Genomic DNA, 24,096 nt, shown 5'->3' with positions numbered 1-24,096 from the left:
GATGATTCTCAGGTAAATAGACAATTAGCAAGTAAAAATATTCTTTCAACAACAAAAATATTTGGAAGTTCCTATTTGAATCTTTCTATAATTCGCAAATTTAGACCACTCAACCAAATATAACAATTACAATCACAATGGATCTACGGAACAATTAAATTTCAGACGAAAGTTCTCAATCACGCACCCTAAAGCAAAAGTTGGTTCTTCAAGGTTAACAAACTTCTGAGCTTCTGAATTGCTCAATAAGGCAGTGGCACCCAAATTTTCTATTAACAGCTCCATGAACTTTACTAAAATTTTATATGGAAAATGTCCCCTAAGCAATTCAAATTTGGGTGTCAGCTGCCTTCTTCGGTGCCTTCTTCACTACGTTCTTTTGGAACATGGCAGAACCTGTCAAAATCTAGCATATATAGGCAGTTCTGAAACATTTGCAAGTGTTATTTTGCACCATCTTCTCTTTTAACAATTGTTGTCATAATTGCAAATCAAAGATTTTTACCAAACAAGTTAATTTTAGGACTGAACGTTAGTCATGTGACAAATTCATATTGTCGTTGTTTGCTGCTAGGGCTGCTAGGGATAAACTCAAGTGTTCTAACAGGAGAAATTTTGAATTTTTGTATGCTGTCACAAATAGAATTAAAATAGAAAACTTAGCATAAATTGTCGATAACATCAACATAAAATTGCCCATGTGTTTTCAGCTTTAGCAAACTGAAACGTACTTCTGTCATATTTTCCCTTTGTCATGTAAATAACTATTAATGAAAGGAACCGTTGACGTGAGATGGTCCCTTCAATAATTTTGCTAAAACTCTCGCGAGAGTTGCAGCGCAAAAAAAATCTCTCACAGAAATTATACTCGCTCATGCAACGAACCCATTCAAATTCAGTCAGCTCTCGGTCGTCGTTGCGAGTATATATTGAAAAAGTCGTAGGACCTCGTTTTCTAAAATTGTTTTGTGTATAAATGGTTTTAGAAAAGATAGAGGTATACAACGATTTGACATAACAGCAATATCAAAAGAGTGTGTGAGACATTTTTCACATTTTCTAACGAAAAAATATAAAGCAGTGCAAGTGTGTGCTTATCGGCAACATTCAGTTTTAAACCGAAAGAAAAATAAGGAGATTCTGTGTGAATATTTTGCGAATAACCAGATCTAGCAGTGCAACCATAATCGTGTAAAAGTCGCAGAAATTGTTTGGTTTTAAATTGTGTGCCAGTTTGCCATGCGGGACCTTGCCAATAAAATGGCAGAGCTCAAATTTGAGGCCCCCTTGGCCCAGTTCGAGGAAACGGACGAATGGGGACCGGTCGATTTTCAGTCGTCCAACAATCATTCGCTAAAAGCCGCTATCAACGATTCACTGAATCTAAATTTAAAAGAAAATGACAATGATCCGATTACGTTACTGGAAGAAGCGATGAAAGATTGCATCAACATTGATATGGGCTTGAAGAAAGATTCACAAAATCGGAACACAATCGTCGGCAAAGAGAAGAATGTCGACAATTTTACGGAAGGTTTTACGGGCAGTTTGGAAGATTTAGTGAACACATTCGATGAGAAAATAACAAAATGTTTCGGCAATTATGAGCAATCGGTCGAGGATTTAGCACCCGTACAGGTTCGCAGTCAGGACGAAATAATGAATGAATGCCAGTAAGTAGAAAAGATTCCAATTTTTTCTGTCCGGAAAAGTATTACTCATCGTCACACTGATGTTTCGGTGTAGAATATGCAATATACATAAATAATAAGAAAATGCTCGACAAGTGCGTAATTTTCTGCTTTGCTGATTCTCATTTTCGTTTCGTGACTTTCCTCAAATTGTATTACAAGTTCAAAGCCATCTCATATATTGCTGTGGCTATTTTAAATTTGGCTGAATTGTTATACCGACACAAAATTGACGGTTTTTTTTTTTCATTGTCGATTCGGTTGTTGTTAAAATATTATTTCCAAACATTTTTCAATGGACAACAAAGCAGGAGCATTTATCGATTTTGATATAACACACCGAATGACGCCCATACGAGTTACTCGGATACCTTGAATTTATAATAGATTATCGTGTGTTTATTTGGATAGCTCCAACGTATAATATGCATCTGGAACGATCAACTGGATGGTGTCCGAAAATATTGTAATATTTACACGAACCAGTTTAATAACCTTCACATGAAAATAGCTCATCATTCCTAGTCAGTCGTTTTCTTTGCCTTTTTTTTTGTGTAATTTGCGAAAAGAAAAACGTTCGTCATAAAAATTGGATATAAATGGGGATATGTAGCATGAATAACATCAATTTTTTCTCTGTCGCACATGCGCAGATTCGGTACTCATTTCATTTGGATCAATAAATAATGAAATGTTTCAGTCATAATGTCTACATACAAGTCCATAGGGTCATGATTTGCGTTATTATGCCACGATAGATTTAATTTAGCCGTATGGTGTAACTCGTATGGTGATGAATTTTGTTGTTGTTGTTGTTAAAAACTTTGTATGTCATTTTGATAATAAAAAGCGAAAACAAATTGCTCGGTTCAATTTTGTGGGTGAAGGCGATCTCTGTATTAGGAATTTGGTCGGTACGCATGACATAATTTCTGTTGCTATTTCAACTTGTTCAGTTACACAAATCTATTATGAACCTTCAAACGGCAAGCGTGTCACCATCTACAATGTAGATTATCTACATATCCATATAATCTGTTACTTCTGTAGTTAACAGTATCACCTAGCGATTGATACAAGTTGGAAATTGCATTTCGATGGTGTTGTTTATAACCAGAGCGTAGCGAGAGCCATGAATCACCCGAGAAAATGAAATTTCCTACTTTCGCCTTCAGGTCAACACAACGTTTTTCAAGACAATCCCGAAATTTTAGCCTTTCATCAGTTTGATTAACCACAAAGGCCAACACACATTAGCATCTAGTGTCATGGGGAATACGATATTTCTATTGTTTAAATCAGCTTAAATCGGTTAAAACCGGTTTTAACAATAGAAATATCATGTTCCCAACTGACACTAGATGCGGCATAAAAAAGGAACAGATGACTAACCATTTCTACAGCGTTAACAAAATCAGACTTCCAGGCCTGAACTGGCTATACTGTGACTTCGGGTGATTCTCAAAGAGCCTTCTGGACTTTTGTGTGATTTTTTTTTTCAATTTGGACTTTTTACAAATGAGTTGTATGTAGTCCCTGAGCCAGTCAGACCCTCTAGACTGCACACTTAACTGTGAATTTTTATACGTAAAAAAATCTAAAATTTCACACTTAACGTGCCAGTAAGTTTTTTTTTCTGTCTCGCTAAACGGCTAAACATTTTTTAAGAGTTAAGGTGACTCTCTGAGAATCAAATACTTAAAGAAATTGGATTCACAAAAGCTCAGAACCAACGAAATCAGAGACATGTCGAATTACCTTGACTAATTGCACGGTTAACACTTTCACATTTTTTTCGTTTTAATTAATTCAAATTGAAATGGTACAATGGTACACATTATTCGCTGAATTAACACGCCTATCAAGAGTTGTTATGAGTCTTTCTGATGTGTGGAACGAAGTGAATTCTCTTCGTATAAAAGCAGTAGAAGGAAATCATGGCTTCTTCTTCTCCTTCTTCTTCTTCTTTGTCAGCCATTGTATATCCACTGCTGGATGTAGGCCTCCCCTTCCTCCTTCCATTTTGAACGGTCTGTTGCCACTTGCTGCCAATTTGCTCCTACTGCTCTATTGATGCTATTTGTCCAACGTTCTGTTGGTCTTCCCATAGGTCGGGTTGTTGGTGGTCTCCAGTTCATGATCGATTTCATAGCTAATCCCCGGAAATGGTTAAAAATTCTTTGTGATTAAGTCATTCCAAGAAAGACCAAATGCTGTCTTAGTAAATTCTTTTTAAGAGCTAGAAAATTTTCTCGATAGACTAAGTAAGGTCAAGAAGTAAGGAACAACACATCTCTGATCTTGACTTTCTCTTCACTTGACCTGGCAAATTTCTAATCTAATCAAGTGCTACGAATCCATGAAGTCCTAGATTTTTTGAAGTTTGTGTGAAATAATCGGTATTAATTATCCATAATATTACGATCCCTTTGGTAAGTCGTCGTTTTTCATATGTCATACTCTATGGACGGATTATTTTACTTACCGCTGCAGAATAACAAGAAAGACGAGTTATTTCTTTCAAAATATAATCTTTCTGAATGAAGAACGACCCAACCAGTGGCAGTGACTTGTGGAATTTGAATTTTCATTTGATCTTTGGAACAAAGAAATGAATCGACCGACAATCTAACATTTCATTAATTTCCACATCATTTATGTAAATGTACTACATTGTAGATGCTGAAAGGAGATTTACCATAATTCCTTAAATTTTGAATCTTAACTCAAAATTTTAGAATTTCAAGAACTTGAGTAGATTTTTTTGTTAAATCATCAACCACTGTATCAAAGGTCGAGTCTAATATTCGTGAGTATTTTTATGCCATTTTTTGATGTTCAAGATCAACGTACTTGAAAAAGGTTTTTAATGAAAGGAACATCGAAATTCTTTTAGACTGACCAACAAAGCTTTCCTTTTATGCAGCCCATTGAATATGCTTAACAATTGAAATTCTACTCGTGCGTTAAATATTACTCAAGACCTGTTACGTTGCCTAATTTAACTTTATACAATTATTTCATCAATCCACTCTTTATTGATCGAATATATTCCAAACAATTTCAAACAAATATGCGGTAGATCTATTTACTAGATCGACAAGTCAGTTTTATAATGATATGCGTGTATGAGTCAAATTTGGAGAACCATACAAAGAATCGCCAATAAATTCAAAAAAAAATTAAATCAAATTTAAATCTTTGCTAAAAAGTTTTTTTTTCGCCATACAATACACAACAATGTAAACAAAATGTATCGTTCGTTGTAACAACCCGCTACGAAAATTAATGTACAACTTCCCGCTGAAGTAATTCTAAAGAAATTTATACAACCTGCAACTTAATCAATAGTGAAGTTTGCGCTCTTTTTTTTCGTTTTATTTACAATGGGTTCGACAATGGGAGAAATTATTTAAATCGAAAATTATGTGCCAAATCCATTAGTTATAATAGATAAAAGCTAACGTTCAAACACAGTTTATGGCAGCACACCATAAAATATTCATTCAACTCGTAACAATTTGATTAGAAATTGTTTCTTTCAATGTTATCACACTGTGTGTTGTGTATACTTACAATGAATTTTAGTTTTTTGCTTTCTTTATTTGGAAAAATTGAATTTATTGTATATAGCATCGTCATAGTGCATTACGGGTCACATAGGGTGGGTCGGATTTTACAATTAAAAAAAACCTGACCCCTGGCTGCACTGAGAATGTTCCAGAGAAAAGCTTTTATGGAAGAAACCTTTTTTTTCAATTCGTTTTTCCCATGTCTAAGAAGCCATTTTTAATTTTCTGTGTATAGTAGAATGAGCGTCCTTACATCACTAATTGATTACTGTGACACGTATGAAGTATGAGGTGAGACCATTACTATGGACTGGAGTTTATAGCTTTTATAGCTTTAGCATGTTGGAGATCGAGGCCTCTTGATTCCTAGGGACCAATAGAAGGAAATAGTACGCCAATAGTACGTGGAACAGAGTTTGCTCGCTTAGTTTCATGCTCGCTCTAATCGGACAGTAAGTTTTCCCGACCATGACTTTTCAATACGAAAGAGCGACTTTCCTTGCGGATACCATTGCCCGTGACATATATAGTCGTGTGAGGTATGCCTGAATAGCTAAACTTATAGAGAATCTAAAACAAGGAAGCTTTTTGAAAAAAACTCTTGAAGTACTCGAGTGATCGCTTTTTTCAAGGAAATTTTCGTCGAAAAGTCACGGTCGGTTTAACGTACTGTCTTACATTGTCCGAATGGAAAGCTCGATCTCAGACACTCTACAAAATCTTATCAATTGAAATGACAAACAGATCTACCTGTACCTTTAGCAGTAAGAAATTCAAATCTCGTGTTATTAGAAATTGTCGCTAATGTGATATGTCACCTTTCTACGTTTAGCTATTCAATTAAGAGAAGAAATTTGTTCCATAAAAGATTCGGTGGACCATCTTGAGCTCAAAATAAAAATGTAAAATGTCGACCCACCCTATAACATACGTATAACATTTACAGGTTATTATGAGGGAAATATGAAGATAGAATGTTTTTGTTTTACTTTTTGTTTATATAGAATTTATAGCTGACTTATCAAGACCTTAATACCGTCGACTCCACCGATCCACCGATGTGTGTATAGTACACACACATTCTGCATGCTCATATTGTCAAAGAATAAAATATTATCTTTCAAGCAGAGCGTAAAGAAATGTTATTCGTTTGATACTATAAGCGTCACAAGTTACCACATTCAATTCGAATAAATAATCCATTCACTTACTATAATATGACAGAGAACCTTTGATGTACACAAATTATAGTTAACGAACGAATAATTGTAATGAATCTCAATTTGCTTATCTCTGGAAACGTTTCTGTGCATCTTTTGTCGCACTCAGGATCTTTTGAATGTAATTTCTTTTCGTTTTGTCCAAACACATTATATTCGCTATACAGCTACATCCATTTTTTTGAAAAGAAACGAAATATTTCGAGACTCATCACGTTTTGTATAAATTTCTTTACAAACCGAAAAAAAACTCGTTTTTCTTGCAACAACAAAACAAATGGCTATGCGGTTCATAACATAGTTATATATATACCTGCTGCACAACTGAACCGATGATATATTATACTACACACAGTCGGTTGTATTTTACGCTGGAAATGTATATATATAACCAAATGATTCTACCGCATCGATTGATCCATGCGAACATACATCTATCGGTTATTGATTTTTGCGATTTTTACCGAATTTAATCAAAATATTTAATTTTTGGCATGAGATCTGGTCGTCAGCAGTAAGGTTTAGAGAAAGAACGTGGGCTGTGCATTTAACGTATTTCCAATTTCATAAATCGAACTATATTTTGCGCAGAGATGAGCAGATGATGAATCTTTTTGCATTTTAAAATGTTTGCTTTTCATTTATAGCGATTGTAAACGACTTGTTTAACTTGAAAACTAAATAGGAACGGGTCATTGTGTGCTCTTCACGAGTTTTATTGAAATTTTCAGTTGATTTAAATCTATATTCATTGAAGATCGGTTCAGTTGTTGAAATCTTTTTTTTTTTTTTCTTTGTATTAATTTTGAATTTGAATTTAAATATTTGACTCGAAACTCATTCAAGCAGCTAAACTTTGTCTTTTTTGTTGTCTCAGAAAATTTTGTATCTGAAACACTCAGTAATGGGATTAGTGGGATAAAAAGGCTGGTAAAGGAATAATTTTAACAATTTTTTGTTTTCTTTCCAATTTTAGATATTTTCTCATTCTTTATCGATTAGATAACAAACAAAACGACTAAACGACGGAAGCATTTTCAATTAGAGTACGTTCCTAATTTAACCATTCCATTCATCGCTTGGTTTGTTATCTTGTTTACTTACGATGGGCTTGTCGTTATCGGACAACTGTTTTTAGGTGAAAGAACTTTGTAATACTTGCAATTAGGACGGGTCTAGTGTTCGTATAGCTATGCCACTACAGTAAGTTGGTTTGAAATTATAGAAAAGTGGTAACAACAGTTCCTCCCTCTTCATACGGTCAAATATTGAAATTGCCCTTGGCGCTTAAAAATATTTGGCGCCCGGGAACACATGAAAAGTTTTTCTTTTACATAACAATTGGCCTCTGCCGCGTCTTACCAATTCACCGTCCCGAACCATTCAAAATTTGAATCAATTGTTTTCCTCAAAAAAAATTGTGTGAAGGAATGGTTGTAACAGCGAGCGAAGTGAGCTAAAAAAAAACTCGGAATCATTGTTTAGTATGACAAGCTCTGACAATGGTGAGCATAAACGTGGAAGCGAAACGACTTTTCCTTATTTTCTTCTCCGCTCTAAAGATCTAAAGTACCAACTTGGTAGGCACAATTCAGCCCAGTCACAATTCGAAGCATCCGTTTAAAGTTAGAAGCAGTAACATTCTCATTTGATTTTGCATCTAAAATCGATTTCTAGCATCAGAGAAATTCTTTTAAAAAAAAAAGTCTCGTCATTAACTTAAGCCACAGGCATATACATACTTCGGCATTCACTTCATCTTCGAGATTTGCTATAAAAATGTACGCGCTTCAAAGTTGCGATTTAAAAAAAAAAGAATTTGGAAGCGATGTCATCAATTGCAGAGGCGGATCCAGCTTTTGCTCTGACCCAGGCGGATAGAAGAGAAACAGTTTCTGACCCAGGCGGCTTTTGTTTTAATTTTTTTTCTATGTAAAAATATTCTTCTGACCCCCGGCGACCGCCTCGACCACACATTGGTGGATCTGCGCCTGACCAATTGCCCCAATGTACTGGATTTCCTCTCGATTTCGACTCTAAATTATACAGCTTTGTATGTGAATAATTCTTCAACAATTACGTTTGTCACACCAATTATCCCAGTAACAGACCCGTCGATCATGCCATGACTTCACCCGTTCATCCAAACAGTCTAATTCCTTTGATAGATGAAAGTCAATTTGAAATGTTAATTTTGTTTGTACGGAACGACCTTCACATCACATCACAGAATCACGCTAAATAACATTATGGGAACTCTAATAAAAGATCATTTTTACCCGCACAATATTTTTCCTTTCTTCTACAAAGCGGCTATCCATAACATAACATTGAACCTATTAATTTTTATTGTGTAAACTGATACTTCATGACGGCAAGAACAGTGCCGCCGATGTACGAGTAAATAAGCAGGTCAATCGACATTTGATTTTGTTATTTTCAAGAAAAAATTGTGCTCGAATCATTCAACTTCGCTTATTAGCAATTTGTGAAGAAAAACAACAAATGTGTTTGAACGCTGTCTCGTGATACCAACTACGTTGCGTAACTCTACTAATTGAATTCCTTTTACGCTCTGATATTTATTGGTGAACCCAAATGCATCTAAAGTAAACACAAAACTGAAATCAAAACGATTTCAATGTAAAATGAAAATCGGATTTTTAATGTCGCTGTTGGTTGTCGTATAATTGTATTATAAGGTGAAATGTTTTCCAAATTATCCCATGATTCGGAGATTTACTTTTATAGGATTTTTGTGTTTTTATTTTCTCTGAAACCCTAACCCAACTGCATCATCGCATCCAAAAATATACTTTTGGAAGTTGAACCGCTTAAATGCCTTAATTTATGACCGGCTTTATTTCGAGTAAATAAATATGTTTTGGTGATCTTTTATAGTCATTGATTATACGCTGTGTGTATTTTTAATTCGGCTAAAGCGACACACACACAACACATTATATGTATACATGACGGTGTCTCGTTTTCATTTCCTTCCTATTAGATTGGAAACAACAAAAATAAATAATTTTCTCGATCGGCGTCAACATGATAATAAACAAACGAAAGTTCGGTTGTTGTTTTAAGTTCTATTGATCTTAAGATCCTCATCGGAGACATTTCACACAAGTTGTCGATGTGTGTTCTACAATGCAATCATCGAGGCAATGAAAATGATTCCATGATCGTTATTAATAGCGGGATTGCATTGACGACATAATTTACAAGTCGACTCAATAACAATGCAAACGTCGGAACATTCACGGTCGAACCTGGGCAGAGGTTGCATAATAGTAGATTATGCTTGGGAATTTGTTGTTTTGTAGATTAAAGCCCGAGCTGAAAGGCGGCTACAAACTTCCGACTTCCCACTAGTCAAACCGACAATTTTCGTATGTGTGTCTTAGATTCGAATAGATGGAGCTTGTTGTGCAATGCACAATGTGCATCCCTATGAAATGAGATCAATGCATTTTTAGCCCCGTACGAAGTACAAAGGGGCTTATAGGATTATGATGCCGTGTGTAATTGATGGAATTCGAAGCAGACGGTAAGGGCAAAGTGTTTGCCTATGTTCATAGATGACGAATCTGCAATAAAAATTTTGTCTGTCCGTCTGTCCGTCTGTCACGTCGATATCTTGAGTAAATCAAATCCGATTTCAAAAAATTTTTTTTCCTGAAAGATAGTCGAAATAGTGAGGCTAAGTTCGAAGATGGGCATATTCGGGTCGGCCCTTCGGGAGTTAGGGCCACCTAAGTGATTTAAGGTCTTTTGGTGATATTTATGGCAAAATAAACGATGGAAATGTAAATGACACGGCAAATGATAGGTATTGTCAATACCAATCCAGGAAACAAAAGTTTTTTTTAAATCGGGTGAGTGGACCGTGAGTTAGGGCCTTAGAAGTGAAATGCTACTAGGGCCCTATGTGTATTTCACATATAACTCGAGTAAATTTCACCTGTTTTTCGTAATTTTTGTTTCATTTGGGAGGTAATCAAAGGCCGAATAGAATGTTGTTGAAAAAAATTTTAAATTTGGGTCCTCGGACTGAGGCCGATACTAGGCCCTTCAAAAAATAAAATTTTAGGGCGATTTGAAATTTTTGTTTCATTTGAAAGGAACGTCGTACGGGGCTTCGTAATTGCGCTATGCGCAATTTTTAAGATGTACACATTTCATAATAATTTTACTTTAACTACATTAACCGGCGCAATAGGCTTACGGTCAAAGTAGGGTGACAGACGCCCTAGGGTCACGTACGCAATAGATTTACGGGTTTGTACGGGGCTCAGTCGCAGCAAACGCTCCGACTGTTCTGATGGCTCGTTTTACTTGGAATCTAGTACACGTGCTTCGATCCATAGACGAAACTGTTAGTCTTAGTCATGATTGTCAGGACTAACTAAAAGAAGAAGATTTTGACCTTATTATGGTAACGTGTCAGCCATTAAATGACAAATAGGGAATACTGAATCACTTAGTGGTTAGAAAAAGCCTGTCTGCCTGTCCCATGCGAAAGTTGAACATTACACAGCAACTTGCCACCTGCGAAAATGATCGATTTTGTGTGAAATTTATCTTTCGCATGTGGTTGGCAGTGAAACAGGTTACATTGGATGTTGCTACGTAATACAGTAATTCAGAAACAATTTTGTGATAAAGGCAAACTCCCAAGTGAGCAACTTGCCCTTCCGACGCCTGTTGTTCAAGGGAGTTTGCTTTGTTCACAATGTTAATGTATCACAATGAGTTGCTTTCACAGCATCCAATGTTACCTATGTTGGTTTGTTTACTTGGACTATCACAGCATACCTACTATATTAGACTTTCATTTCTAATTCAAGCCTTCACATTTTGCTCAGAAACAAACATTTCATGCCCAAACCAGTATTTTTCATCTATTTTCTATCGTAATTAATTTTGCAGCTACATCGATTTAAAAGTCCTTATGTCAAGTACTCACTCAACTCACTCAAAACCATGGAGCGAAGTGAAGCATTTTCCAACTATACATACAAATCGTTGAGTGCAGTTAACACACTGTAATGTGCAGTGTTGTTAGTACACCTGAGATTCTAACTGTTTAAGTGAAAAACGTTTTCTACACCACGATTCCATCAATTCACTCAAAGGTTGAGTTCAATTCACTTAAAACAAAAAAAAACATTAAAACAATGACGCATGCTGTTACCACCCATATCCATATTTTATTGCTTATTACCCGAATGAAGAAAAATGTATAAACGAAAAAAAAAGTCAAACCAAAAGCCACAATTCGTTTGACCTTGCAAATATTATTATTATTTTCAGCTCATTTCTTGTTTTAACTGAAAATCATAACCACCCACATTTCTACCTAAATAGTTGTGAGAGCAAAGCACGCACACAATTTTCGAACATAAAAAAAAACAGAATAATTTCTTGTCGATGTGTGAACACTTATGAGAACCATATGTGCGTTTGGAAATTAAAAAAGAAAAAAAAATCTTCCACTAATAACATTGTCTTGCAGCCTAACTGTTAGTCATGTCATTAAGTTATTCACAGCTAAATTGAATCACGAAACATCGTTTCGTCTTGGTACTGCTGAGTTCTTTCGTTAGTCGTCAGTGGAATGATTGTATGATTAATGATTTTTGAGGAATCTAAGTTCATGTCGTTCACACATTTTCCTGATAAATTCTTCGAATGAATTTCGTTATGTACCCCTATACCATTTCCACTGCTGAATATCGATTCTCCGTTCAGTTTCACTATAGTGTATAAAAATCGCTTCAGTCTTCTTACAATAGTTGTTTACATAACTAGGGATAAAACTTTGAGTTTACATATTCTGTCGTGTTAAATTAAAACACCGTATAACATTTGTGAATTTGATTTTTAAGAGCTTTCGATAGCTTTAAGCTTCTTGCGCATTCCACCCAAATATTCCAATTTTTGAACGGAATCTAAAAGAAGCTCAAAGCTTTCGAAAGCTCTACAAAGCACACAAACAATGTGAAACGATGTTTTCTTACTACTGAAGTGTGAGCTTCATTGATCCGAGGCGAAGCCGAGGACAATAATTTTGCTCAAACTTCGACTTTTCATTTTTGTTATGTGTAATTTACGCACGAACACTATAAAACAAAATAGATCCATTACACTCGCGGAATTCTGAAAACCGACATATTTTCAGTTTTGTGTTTTTTCAGTGTTTTGTGATTTTTGCATGTATTTTTAAAGGGAGAAATCAAGAACTCGCGTAAAACACAAAAACAGAAAATATGTCGGTTTTCAGAATTCCGCGTGTGTAAAACCGTAGTGATATAAAATACGAAAATCAATTACACGACGGTAGGAGATGCATAAACGCAACTACTTGTGTTACACGAACGAATACATGGCGGTGTAAATGAACTTTCTTTATTACAAACAATTCCGAAAAAAAACACACAAACCAACCAATGCCAAAACTGAAAACTTTCACGCTTTAATCTTTCCGAGATTTTTTGTTCCCCGGAATTTAATGTACTTTGCTAATTGCAAGCCAAAAAAGATTTTTTTTCGAAAAATCGCTGCTACTTTTATTATCTATTATACATCCACCTACATAGCTTCTGATTCATTTGGCTAAATTATACTCTTAATTTATTGAACACAATAACAATGGCCCAAGACGCCTTTTCCACACAACTTTAATGCTAAATTATAAATATAATTCAACCTCGATTTCATAGTCAAACCGTTGATCATCAATTTATTCTGTATATACTTATCGACGACATTAGCATTAACATAATTTATGCAAATACAAGCTGATTACGAGCATTACTCGTTGAAACTAATAATTAACGACGAGCATTACCTATTGACTAATGACATAAATATTGAATTATGTCTTGACAGAGAACAAATATTTGTACGTTAAGTCTTTTTAAACATTGCATACATTATCGCTTCGAGGTATTGATGACGATAGTTTTCAAACAAAACAAAAATTGAAAAATTCCTTTCCGATTCAAAATAATTTTCGAATATTTTCGCAGCGATTTTTCATTGAATCTTTCGGCAGACTTGGCGATTTTCTCACTCTATCGATGAGTGTTGTTGTTCGAAGCACATTTTTTGTTCCTTAAAATTTATACTCCAGCAAATCACCTTATGTAAGAAAGAAAGTTTTCAATGAAAATTCTCACGATACGAGTGTGTTGTGGCTCGTACACACGGCAAAACACACATATATATTTATAACATCAACATGAATCGAATCACCACATTACGAAAATAGAGGAAAATTATTTTTACATTTTTATTTTCACAAAAACATTTTTTGTTTTATGTTGTGGTTCTTTCTTTAGCTCAGATTGGGCAAGACTAATATCAGAGCGATACACTTCTTTCATAATTCGAGTGTAAACATTCGAACGGCGAATTTATTTGATAATTAATAAGTGAAAAATGAGTCGATGATAATTTCGTAATTAATATTCAGTCAATTTTTATGAAGTGTTTATCTACTTCCTGTCAGTGGAATTGAGGATGAAAGCGTTGGGAACGTAGATTGGCTTCTACGAAATGTTTCATCTTTCCATTTAATAAGCTGAGTAGAATGTGCCGTAGGTGGAAGTCAATAAGATGAATGCTTTTTACCATTAGTAAACCGATAAATATCTAATTAACCATTAAATAAGTACGAAGTGATAACGTCATATTCCTTTCGAGTTCAATTTTCCGTTTTATAGAAAAGTACATTGGCTCTGGAAAATCTGTTATTTTTGAGGGCTGAAACTCTTAAGCAGAGAAACCCATACCGTGATGACTCAACGCCCTGGTAAGCTATAACTGTCTCAAAAGCGACAACTCTTTACAGATCTTAGCTCGATGAAATTGTCATGTCAATAATATGGGAGTAATGGTTTTACTTGACACCCTAATCCCCTGCGTTACGCAAAAATATTCGAAATTGGCCTAAAATATTTCCTAAAACCATCACGTTTTCTGGTAGCGTAAAAACACATCTTGAAGTAAATAACATCGAATGTAACAAGGAACATTGTTCAACAATGTATGATAACATTGAACAAAAGCGATGTAACGACGAACCCTTCTGCAACCAATAGCTCGTCTTGTTCGGACGTATTTTCCAGTGAACTTTTGTATGTGTGCCTAGTAAGGTGCCTAGAAGCCACAATGACTTTCAAAAAATTCCTCGATTCTTGTGTAGCTAGTGGGAGGTGATTGAAAACCACCATGTACACGAAAATTGTTGTCATTAGAACAGTACTTACAGGTACTTTCGGGGAAAAAGGGTCTTATTAGTTGTAAAATTCATCAACAAGATATTGACAGTTGAAAAGAAGGAAAAATTTGGCGATTTCTATGAATTTCTAACAGTTACCCTGCATCGGAAGTGTAAATTTAAGATTCACCTTCGCTACTCGAACAATACGTGCGCATCAAAGGCCAGTACCAGTAGTGATCAGGTAAAAAAACAATTAGTGACTTTTCGTCCTTACCTCTTCAATTCTAGTCTTAGTAACTACCTATAACTACCTAATCGTATGTATCTATCAGATTTTACTGCTTTTCGCATTATTGATTCCGTTTACCTTTCGAATCAACTTGTGCCAGAATGACATGGGACACAGCTAATGTCATTCATGTTGTAACATAAATTAAATTGCTAAACCTGTAAAAAATGAATAAATTGACTTACTTGTAACTGTTGTGAGCGTCGCGAAATGTACTGCTTACAAGTGATATTGCATTTTACACGATAGGTACTAGGTACGATTCAATGATATTGATTAGAAATGGGCAGAATATATCCGATGTTAATACACCTCTCTAGTACCTACGGTAGGTGTGTTATTGGAATAATACCCTCAATAGTTTACTGACATATAGTACACATATAATACTCATGAATATTCAATTCTCTTTGGATTGAATTTCAAAGGCTATTCGCTATTTTAACACCAAAGAAGATCCAATATACCCAAGTAAGTGGAATGTCAATCAGCCATCGAACGACCTCAAAAGCAATGTGTAGTTTATTTTAATTAAGTTTAATTAAGTAGTAATAAGAAATGCAATAAAAAAGCAATTTCAAACGGCAGACAATGAAATCAAATAGTGTCATCAATATTTACAATGTACAATCGATCTATAGCAGCTATTATTACATCTACTGTATAGTAATGACACTAAAAATAGTCACTGGATGTGTACTCTGTCAATATTAAATTTAGTAATGCAGGGCTCAGACATCCCACCACTTTGAATAATTCTTTAACCTCAATTTCAATTTCCAAAATTTCTTTTCCCTTAGCTCACCAAGTTCAAAAAACTGACGAAAAAATTTCGTCATATTGTCGAAGTCGTTGAAGCAAAACTGAAATGATAAGTTGATACGCCGGTGGCAATGTAGAATGCACGTGTAATGTCAACTAGCACCCGATAGTGAGAATAGAATCTATTGTGTATGTAATTCTGCCGAACTCTCTCCAATAGGTGACAGCTGTCATTCACATATTCATTCTATCTCGCCACAACTTAATACATTTGACATTTAAAAAAGAATTTGTCGATTGCGATACTTCCATTCATTCACTTAGTTTCATCAAGCAAACACTGAAATTTGGGATGATTTTTAATTGCGTTGGACCCCTGTTTATTTATTAAAAGTTTATCTTTGCCTAGCCCCGTGGATGCTTAGTCATATAAAATGTGGTTATTGACGTTTTGCGGGAAAACATCATAGATAATCAATTGTGGTCTCCGTCGCTAACAGCGTCTACTGTATCTGTTGCTAACTTATTTATATTTTGTGATGCACTTTTATAACTTCATAGTTAAGGAAGATACGGTCGATAATGATACTAAAACGTTCATTGTTACAACTTTCCTACATGAATGTAGGTTATCGTAACCGAGTTTTCATTCGATTATTTTGTTTGCAAACCGTTGAACTCATTTCCTCAATGTTTCGACGGTATGCATTATACCTCAATTTAGCTTTCCCATTTCTAAAATATGTCGATGTTGTAACAAAATTCCAGTACACTAAATGGTTGACATAGTTTTGTGCTCGGTTTTATGCGTATGAACCATGTAGATTCCATTTCCTACTTAACATGATGCTGGCTTGTTCGCTACCATACGAACATTTTTAATAACGATAAAACTTCCGCTGATGAAATATATGCCATTAAGATTAAATCTCATTGTCTTAATTGTGTTTTGATTCACGCTTCCATATGTGTATGGTAATTTCAACCGCTACGAGTACAGTTATAATTTACCCGATCGTAAAATTTTATTTTTTAGCATTTAATTCTAGTCTGTAGATTGTGTGACTAACCAATGATCTAATCGATAGGAAAGACAACACATGGCGGTCATAAAACTATGAATCTGTACCAAGTGGATCTTAGCTAAGAAATATATAATAATCTGCCTCAACACCCAACGGAGGGTTTGTGGTTAGGTCATTAGTATGCTAGTTTTGCTGCTTATGGCTCTTATGGTCTTTGAGACACTGTTCATTACAGAAATATTTTACTGTTCTAACGGAAAGCTGAGCGACAAACCTAGCGACAATGATTCTTCCAACAATGCTGTTGCCGGTCACCCGTTCGAAAATCTATAGACTCAACTTAACTGGACTCGAAACAATTCATTCAACTTTTTGTTTACACTTGTTCTGACAGAATAACATTTGTTTAGATTAGAGAGCTTACCTGCCATAAGCTTAACAGCTCTTCCTTTCCAAAAAGGATTTGATCGAGATTAACGTTCAATCAGCGCGTAGAACTACCTTTGTGCTACACTTGTTCTGACAATCGGTTGCGTGTGTGCGAGTCGAATATCGATTCTCTCAACAATACTTTAGCCGATAAGCTTTACACTTGACTTGAAACGATTCTCTAAACTTTTTGTTTACAGTTGTTCTGACAATCGGTTCAAATCTGTCTGCGGTTCGGTTTTATCCCCTCACACTGGCAACTCAATCGAGTAACGGAAAGCAGCCGAGTTAGTCAAAACTTATTTGAGTTACTAAATCTTTGCTGGCATTGTTTGTTGACAAACCTGAGAAGAGACTTCTAAGCAGAAGTATTTTTCGAGAATGCTCAAGAATTAAATAAAATCAAAGAAATTCTTGAAAATTCTCGAATATTCTTGAATTTTAGGAATTTTCAAGAATTTAGAAAATTTTCAAGAATCAATTTCACAAAAATGGTCCGGCTACCAAGTCTATTTAAACACATTCTATAATGTAGCACTACCTACTTTACTAAAGTCAATTACCCTTCGTTTGTAATTCAACAGTCAAATTCACAAAATTTCTCTTTCTCATTCACAGAAGCCGTTTCCGCAACAATCGCTAATTTTTTATAATTGGAAACCTCTTTCATTTCACATGCTTTAGTTTTAAAATGTACATTAACCTACCAGCTGCCAGTTCTCTTAAGTGTGCCGAAATGTCTATAATACACACATAAAATCAGTTCATTATGGAATAGCTGAAAATTTCCATTTGTTGTAATTATAGATGAAATATTGAGATATGTTTTTTGTCTGCTCTCGTTTCATTTATGAATGGGCACTATGGCTTCATTAGGAACGAAACGAGCCATCAATCATTTTCGACGAATGTGTTTTTGGGTTTTTTTTGTGAGTTAGACGTTATTATTACAGACACTCCAGTTATGATTGGCAAAGTGTAAATATTTACGCTTACATTATGTTCTGAGCGTTAATGGTAATAATGATATCACACATATGTATATATAATGCTGGCCGTGCTAATCTTGGAAATTGTTAAAATTTAGATTACTTTTCATTTCGCTGCTGTAGGAAATGTTCCCCTTCATTCTCCGCTTTCATTATCAACAATATCCCATTCAAAATATCTTTGAAGCAAATGGAAAATATACAAAATTTCTCAGTTTATTTACTTTAAAATGAGAGAATCATAATTTATTAGATTCGTACGCACTATGACTCCATCCATTTAATACTGCAACCACACAAATGATCTCATTTTTTTAAAAACTAAACGATTCTGTTAAATGATTTTGATTAAAATGTAGATATGTTGTGCTATTCAGTCGAAAGATGATGATGATGATGAAAGGAAAATGGGTTGAACGTTCAGGGTCCATTGATATAAAATGATTGTATAAACTTCCCGGTATATTTTGTGTGCTGATTAATTGGACCTGGCTCTGAGGTGTATATACAGGATTTGTTTTGGTTTATACAGAGGCCCGTAGAAAGTGAAATTTAATTTAGTTTGAATACGGTCTCAAATGGAAAGCGATCTTTTTTCTTGTTTGTTTTGACTTCGGTAATTAACCTTTCTGAAGCCAATAGAAATAAATTTGATTTTATCACATCAGTTAAGGTGGATGGGCGGGGTTGATGAAATAATTATTTTTCGTATGTGCGGTGTGATTAACCTTATTTTTTCCGCTCAAAAGGTCATGAGAAGATGATGTATTGTAGACATCTCGTCTGATGATAGAATGTGTATTTTCTCCCCTCTTGTTTTGGCAAGAAAGAAAATAGACATTTGCTCCCCGAACCAAAAGAAAGGTGACACTTCGGGCGAGAAAATGTGTATTTTCGCCTCTCACAGAACCAAAACAAAGGTGACTATTTTCTCCTATATCAAATTGTTGTCACGGAGCTGCTGTCCATAAAAGTTATCCAGATTTAAGCAGAGGGGAGAGACCAACAAAACTGGACTATGTTAATGTTAAAGGTTTAGGAAAAACATGGACGTAGTGGGGTCAAAGACTACCAAAAAAGGTACGGACGTCCTTTACAGACAGCCTCTACTAAACTCAATAAATATTCTCTGCTATTGGCTATACATGGTTAATATTATGTATGTTGTATGTGCAGCATCGCATATGGTTCATCTCTAAAAATAAATGCAAAACGATGATGGACTGTTTTTATTACATTCCTTTTTCATCGGTTGTACGGTGACATCGTTTAGTTTTTAAATGCAAAATGTTGAACGATTTCAATTACAAATTCTTGTCAGGTTTTTCTGTGTGATGTTCCATTTAATTTTGAAATGTTCTATACTTATGTTTTGTCGATGTGTAAAAAACGGATTTTAAATTAAAAGTTCACTTTGCTTTGAGTATACATTTATCGGACGAGGCATTATAGGATAAATAACTAAATAACGAGTCGTCTTTCATCTTATCGATTGAGTTGTTAATGTGAGGGGTCAAAACTCAATCACAGACAGATTCGAACCGATTGTGAGACTTGTAAACTACACAAAGCTGATTAAATCGGTTCAAGTCAAATAACGTTGAGACTCAACGGTTGAGTGCAGAGCTTTATTCGTACCGCACGGTCTTTACCGGTAAAGCATTGATGTTGTTCGGTATTCTATTCCTACTAGGTTTGTCGCGTAGCTTTTAGTAAAATGTATCTGGAAGGATCTCGAAGAATAGAACCAGTTCCCAGAGCGGTAACTTCGGAAGTTTTAGTCTCGTGAAGTCTTTATCTTAGTTGACGGAATTTAGGGCATATATGCAGGCCTTTTTTTTCTTGTTCACGGGAGTCGCCGACAGCCCTAGCTTATTTAGATGCCGATGGGCTATTCAGGCAGATTATTATTATTATTTAGGATAAAACGTCTTCTTCTAACCAATTGCTCAAACAAAAAATTATTTTTATTTTCAGAATGTGGTGGACCATAACCGGAAATTTTGGATCAATACTTCCAATCGATTGGTCGAAATCGTACGCCCGACAAATGCATATGCCAGCATTGCAACTAGGCCAGCATCAAGCCGAAACTCCCGTTGACGAAATCGATTTAAGTTCGGAGGATGAAGCGGTTGCAAACGATTTGGATATGCACGCTCTAATACTTGGTGGTATTCACACCGAAAATGAACCAATCAAAACTGCCGAAGAAGTGATCAAAGAAATTGACGATATTATGGATGAGACCACACCATCCGAGGCTGATGCTCTGGAGGTGTCTGAGGTGATGGAAAAGGCTAAAGAAGTATTAGGTTCGCCGCTGTATGAAGAGAGTAAGTTTCGTTTATTGGAAAATCGTAAACGTTCTGACGAACGGTTTTTATTTTGCCAGAGCTGCGAACCATGTCGATCTCGCAACTAAATGAACTTTATATGGAAATGGAAATTCTAATAAGAGAACTGTCGGAAACACTAATCAATGAACTGGCATTGCGCGACGAATTGGAATACGAAAAAGAATTGAAGAATACTTTCATCTCACTGCTGTTGGCCGTTCAAAATAAACGACGCCAATTTCACGTGGAAAAGAAACGCGGCAAATCACAAGGGAAACAACCAACGGGTATGGATGCCGTACACGTTCAATTGGCTCAAAGAGTGGGGTTTAATAGATTTTTTGTTATTTGAAGGTCTCGAACCGAAATATCTTACGACTGTCATTCCATACCACATGGATAGTGGTCCACCAGACAATCAAGGGCTTCAAGTAATAATCAAAAGTAAGTTTATTCAGCCGTCGTCGAAATAGATTACTTTCTCTTATTCAAACTTCCATTCGTTCTTGCCTGGACAGCAATCAAAGTTTTGAATATTTTCTCCGCTCAATATTTTCAGTCTTGATTTACCAAATTATGATCGCGCTAGCGAATAGTAATCATCAAGGCGTAATCTATAGTAAACACTCAACTGAATGAATATGAGAATTAACAATTCAATTGAGAAATATGTATGCTACCGAGTGATAGATACTTTTTCAGGCACTCGAGGCTGCAGATAAAAATATTTTTCGATCAAGTCTTTCCAGTACAAGGTACAGGTGTAGAGAAACTAAGTCTTAACTTTATACTTCAAAATTGATCACGTGACAAAAGTCATAAATGTTTGGTGTGATTGCAAAGACCAGATCAGTGAATTTTTTGATGTTTTCGTTGCGTTTCGGGTGCAGGAGGAACCGCTAAAAGTTCGATGAAATGACAACCCACACAACCATGTACCTGAAGCAATTTCCACATCAAAAGTGCGTGTTATCGGTTTTTGAATGTTACACAAGTGTCGAGGAATTAAAAAGAAGTTTTTGTTTCAATACCTGCAGTCAGAGGCAGTGAAATTTCAGCATGAATTCGCTTCAGCTGTTTCTCAGCTGATCAACACATACAATCAATACTGTTTATACGGTTGAAGTTAGTCAGGCACACCACACGCGTATAAAACCGTATAAACCATCATACGTATAAATATTGACGTATAAACAGTTTTGAATGTTTGTGTGGATCAGCTGACAAACAGCTGAAGCAAATTCAGGCTGAAATTTAACTCCCTCTAACTGTATCTAGAGACATTCAAAGAAAACAATTCTAGAATACGAGTCCGACTTCTGCAAGGTCATTCAATAGAATTCACTGCATTTTAAGACTAAAATAAAAGTGACAATTCGGGGGAGAAAATTAAAATTTGCTCCCCCGATTTGCTGACAGAAAAACATCAACAAAATATTTTTCTTCCATCGTACGGTAAAAACGAATTTTGACAGGCCGAAAACAACCGACCGTCATCCACAGAAACATAACCGCAAGTTAAACAAATTTGTTCGTTAAAACTTCAAATTGAGGTTGTATTGGCTTCTATGTGGATGACGATTGACATTTTGAACGGCCTTGGAAGAAACCTATGCCATTTAACTTTGTTGTGACCTCGTTGCTAAAAACGAATTGAAAATCTAAATCAAAATCCTTTATTTTTCAGTTTTAAAAGCCATCAATGAAGACAGCCCTACAGTTCCAACACTACTTACTGACTATATCCTCAAAGTACTATGTCCGACATGAATTTAAAGTTCCAAGTTTTTTTTTCGATTGTAATTTTGTTTTATTTAAATTATTTAAAGTAAAAATAAAATGAAGATGAATATGTAGAAGAAGAGAACACACAACCTTTGCGTAGAATAATTTTAATTTTTTTCTTATTCCCGACTTAATCTAAAAATTACTGTCGAAAAATAAATATTTCTAAAAAAAATTGCAAAAAATATTATACTTAAGCTGAACAAGATTTGTCTATATTAAATGGCCTGCGAAACAAATAAAAAAATAAAAAAACAAAATGACAACAAGAAAGACACATAAACCGTTCTTGTTACAAGAAAATTAAAACTGAAAAAATAGGAAAATGATAGAAAATTTAGCCCTGCCAATTTCCAATCAACAATGATATTATCTATTGCAATAGAGTGTAATGTTGCATTTGTATAAATAAAACAGCTTTCACGTCCTGATTTTATTCCTTGAAAATTTTCCACATAAAATAATTTCTATGCATCCCAACGTAGATGATAGTTCTTAAAACCTATCTGAAACAGAAGCATTTGAAGTCACAAATAGCCCAGTGGACCAACGGCATAAGGTCACTATTTTAAACCTGTGACATATATTATATTGTATGTACCCGATAACGAAAAACATTTGTGCTGCGACTGGTGCCCTGATATGCCTTCAGTGTAGGCCGTCACTCATCGTAGACAATCCAAAGTGTCAAAATGAGGTGCAAAATGAAGGAAAATATTTTAAAAGCTTGACAAGTTCCAAATTCCAAAATTTGAGCTGTTTGGCACTACAAGCTTTGCAATAAAAATTTTATTGGTAATTTCAGACCAATTATAGTTATCTTGACTTTGGATTTTCTACGAAGTGGAACGTTTAAGATGTGTACCATCTAACCCTTAACCCTGACAGATTATTATGATTATCTACCATCCTAGAGATTAAAAGTAAAATTCATAGAACAAATGCTTCAAGTATCCAATGCTTTTTTGGGAATCTTAATTTCGAAAATGTTCCAAAAAAGGTTCGAAAGTTTCGGAAATAAAATTCCCAGAAAGTAACCCATGCTCGGTATCGGCCAATAATATGACATAGAGGTTTTAAAACATGGCATAATGAGGGACTCAAAATGCCATGGGGCACTGGTCTTAATTGTCTTTTTAAAGAAGAAGAACCGTTATAAGTGGAAAGTGAAATGTTCAAGAAAATGTTCACATTTTAAAAAGAAATCCAAATAAAATTCAAGAAATCTACTTTGTGTGATTGTGATATGTAAAATAAATTTGTTTTTCGTTTTTTTCTTTCTTTTAAGCTTCGTTTTAAGTTCATTAAGTTTAGTTTTATAGTACGAACGAACAAATCCGCCATTTAATGAATTTATTTTCGATAAAATAATTTTTAATGTTTAAGTGTATGTACAATTCAGTGGCCATCATACTCACTAAATGATAAAAAAAAAGTAATAAGTTATAGCATCCACTCATAAATCTAAGATTGCTTGCACACACAAACACACACACAGACAACCGTTTATTATTTATGAATGAATGTAATTAACAGCGTGAATTTCACCATCGACATAATATAACCAAACTTAATCTGATAATACCCACACACCCATTTAAAGCTTTTGGTTTTGTCATGATATTTACCAATTAGGATAACTTCCCTACTCAAAATATTTTTGAAATGGGTCGACACAAAAGTATCAAAAACTCGATAAGAGTCGACTGACCAGCGTCAGCACCAGCGTCAGCACCAGCGTCAAAATTAGAAAACTATTTCG

At 35.0% G+C, this 24,096-nt stretch overlaps 1 protein-coding gene across 1 annotated transcript; it reads left to right on the top strand.

Moving 5' to 3' along the window:
• Positions 1-893: 893 nt before the first annotated feature.
• LOC119084484 (fasciculation and elongation protein zeta-2) lies at positions 894-23,530 on the top strand. Its single transcript, XM_037194474.1, has 5 exons — positions 894-1,673; positions 20,188-20,546; positions 20,606-20,836; positions 20,904-20,993; positions 22,237-23,530. The coding sequence occupies exons 1-5, from the start codon at positions 1,240-1,242 to the stop codon at positions 22,317-22,319; spliced, it is 1,197 nt and encodes a 398-aa protein (XP_037050369.1). The 5' UTR covers positions 894-1,239; the 3' UTR covers positions 22,320-23,530.
• Positions 23,531-24,096: the final 566 nt, after the last annotated feature.

Source organism: Bradysia coprophila, unplaced genomic scaffold (assembly GCF_014529535.1).
Source record: "Bradysia coprophila strain Holo2 unplaced genomic scaffold, BU_Bcop_v1 contig_732, whole genome shotgun sequence".
NCBI classification, from domain to species: Eukaryota; Metazoa; Arthropoda; class Insecta; order Diptera; family Sciaridae; genus Bradysia; species Bradysia coprophila.
This window is presented reverse-complemented; position numbering and strand designations above follow the sequence as displayed.

What these genes read in the sequence shown, in the direction of transcription:
- LOC119084484 (XM_037194474.1), top strand. Translation starts at nt 1,240, where the DNA reads ATGCGGGACCTTGCCAATAAAATGGCAGAGCTCAAATTTGAGGCCCCC. An exon ending in TTCGCCGCTGTATGAAGAGA is followed by an intron (nt 20,547 to 20,605) that starts GTAAGTTTCGTT and finishes TTATTTTGCCAG; the next exon opens with AGCTGCGAACCATGTCGATC. An exon ending in GCTTCAAGTAATAATCAAAA is followed by an intron (nt 20,994 to 22,236) that starts GTAAGTTTATTC and finishes TTTATTTTTCAG; the next exon opens with TTTTAAAAGCCATCAATGAA.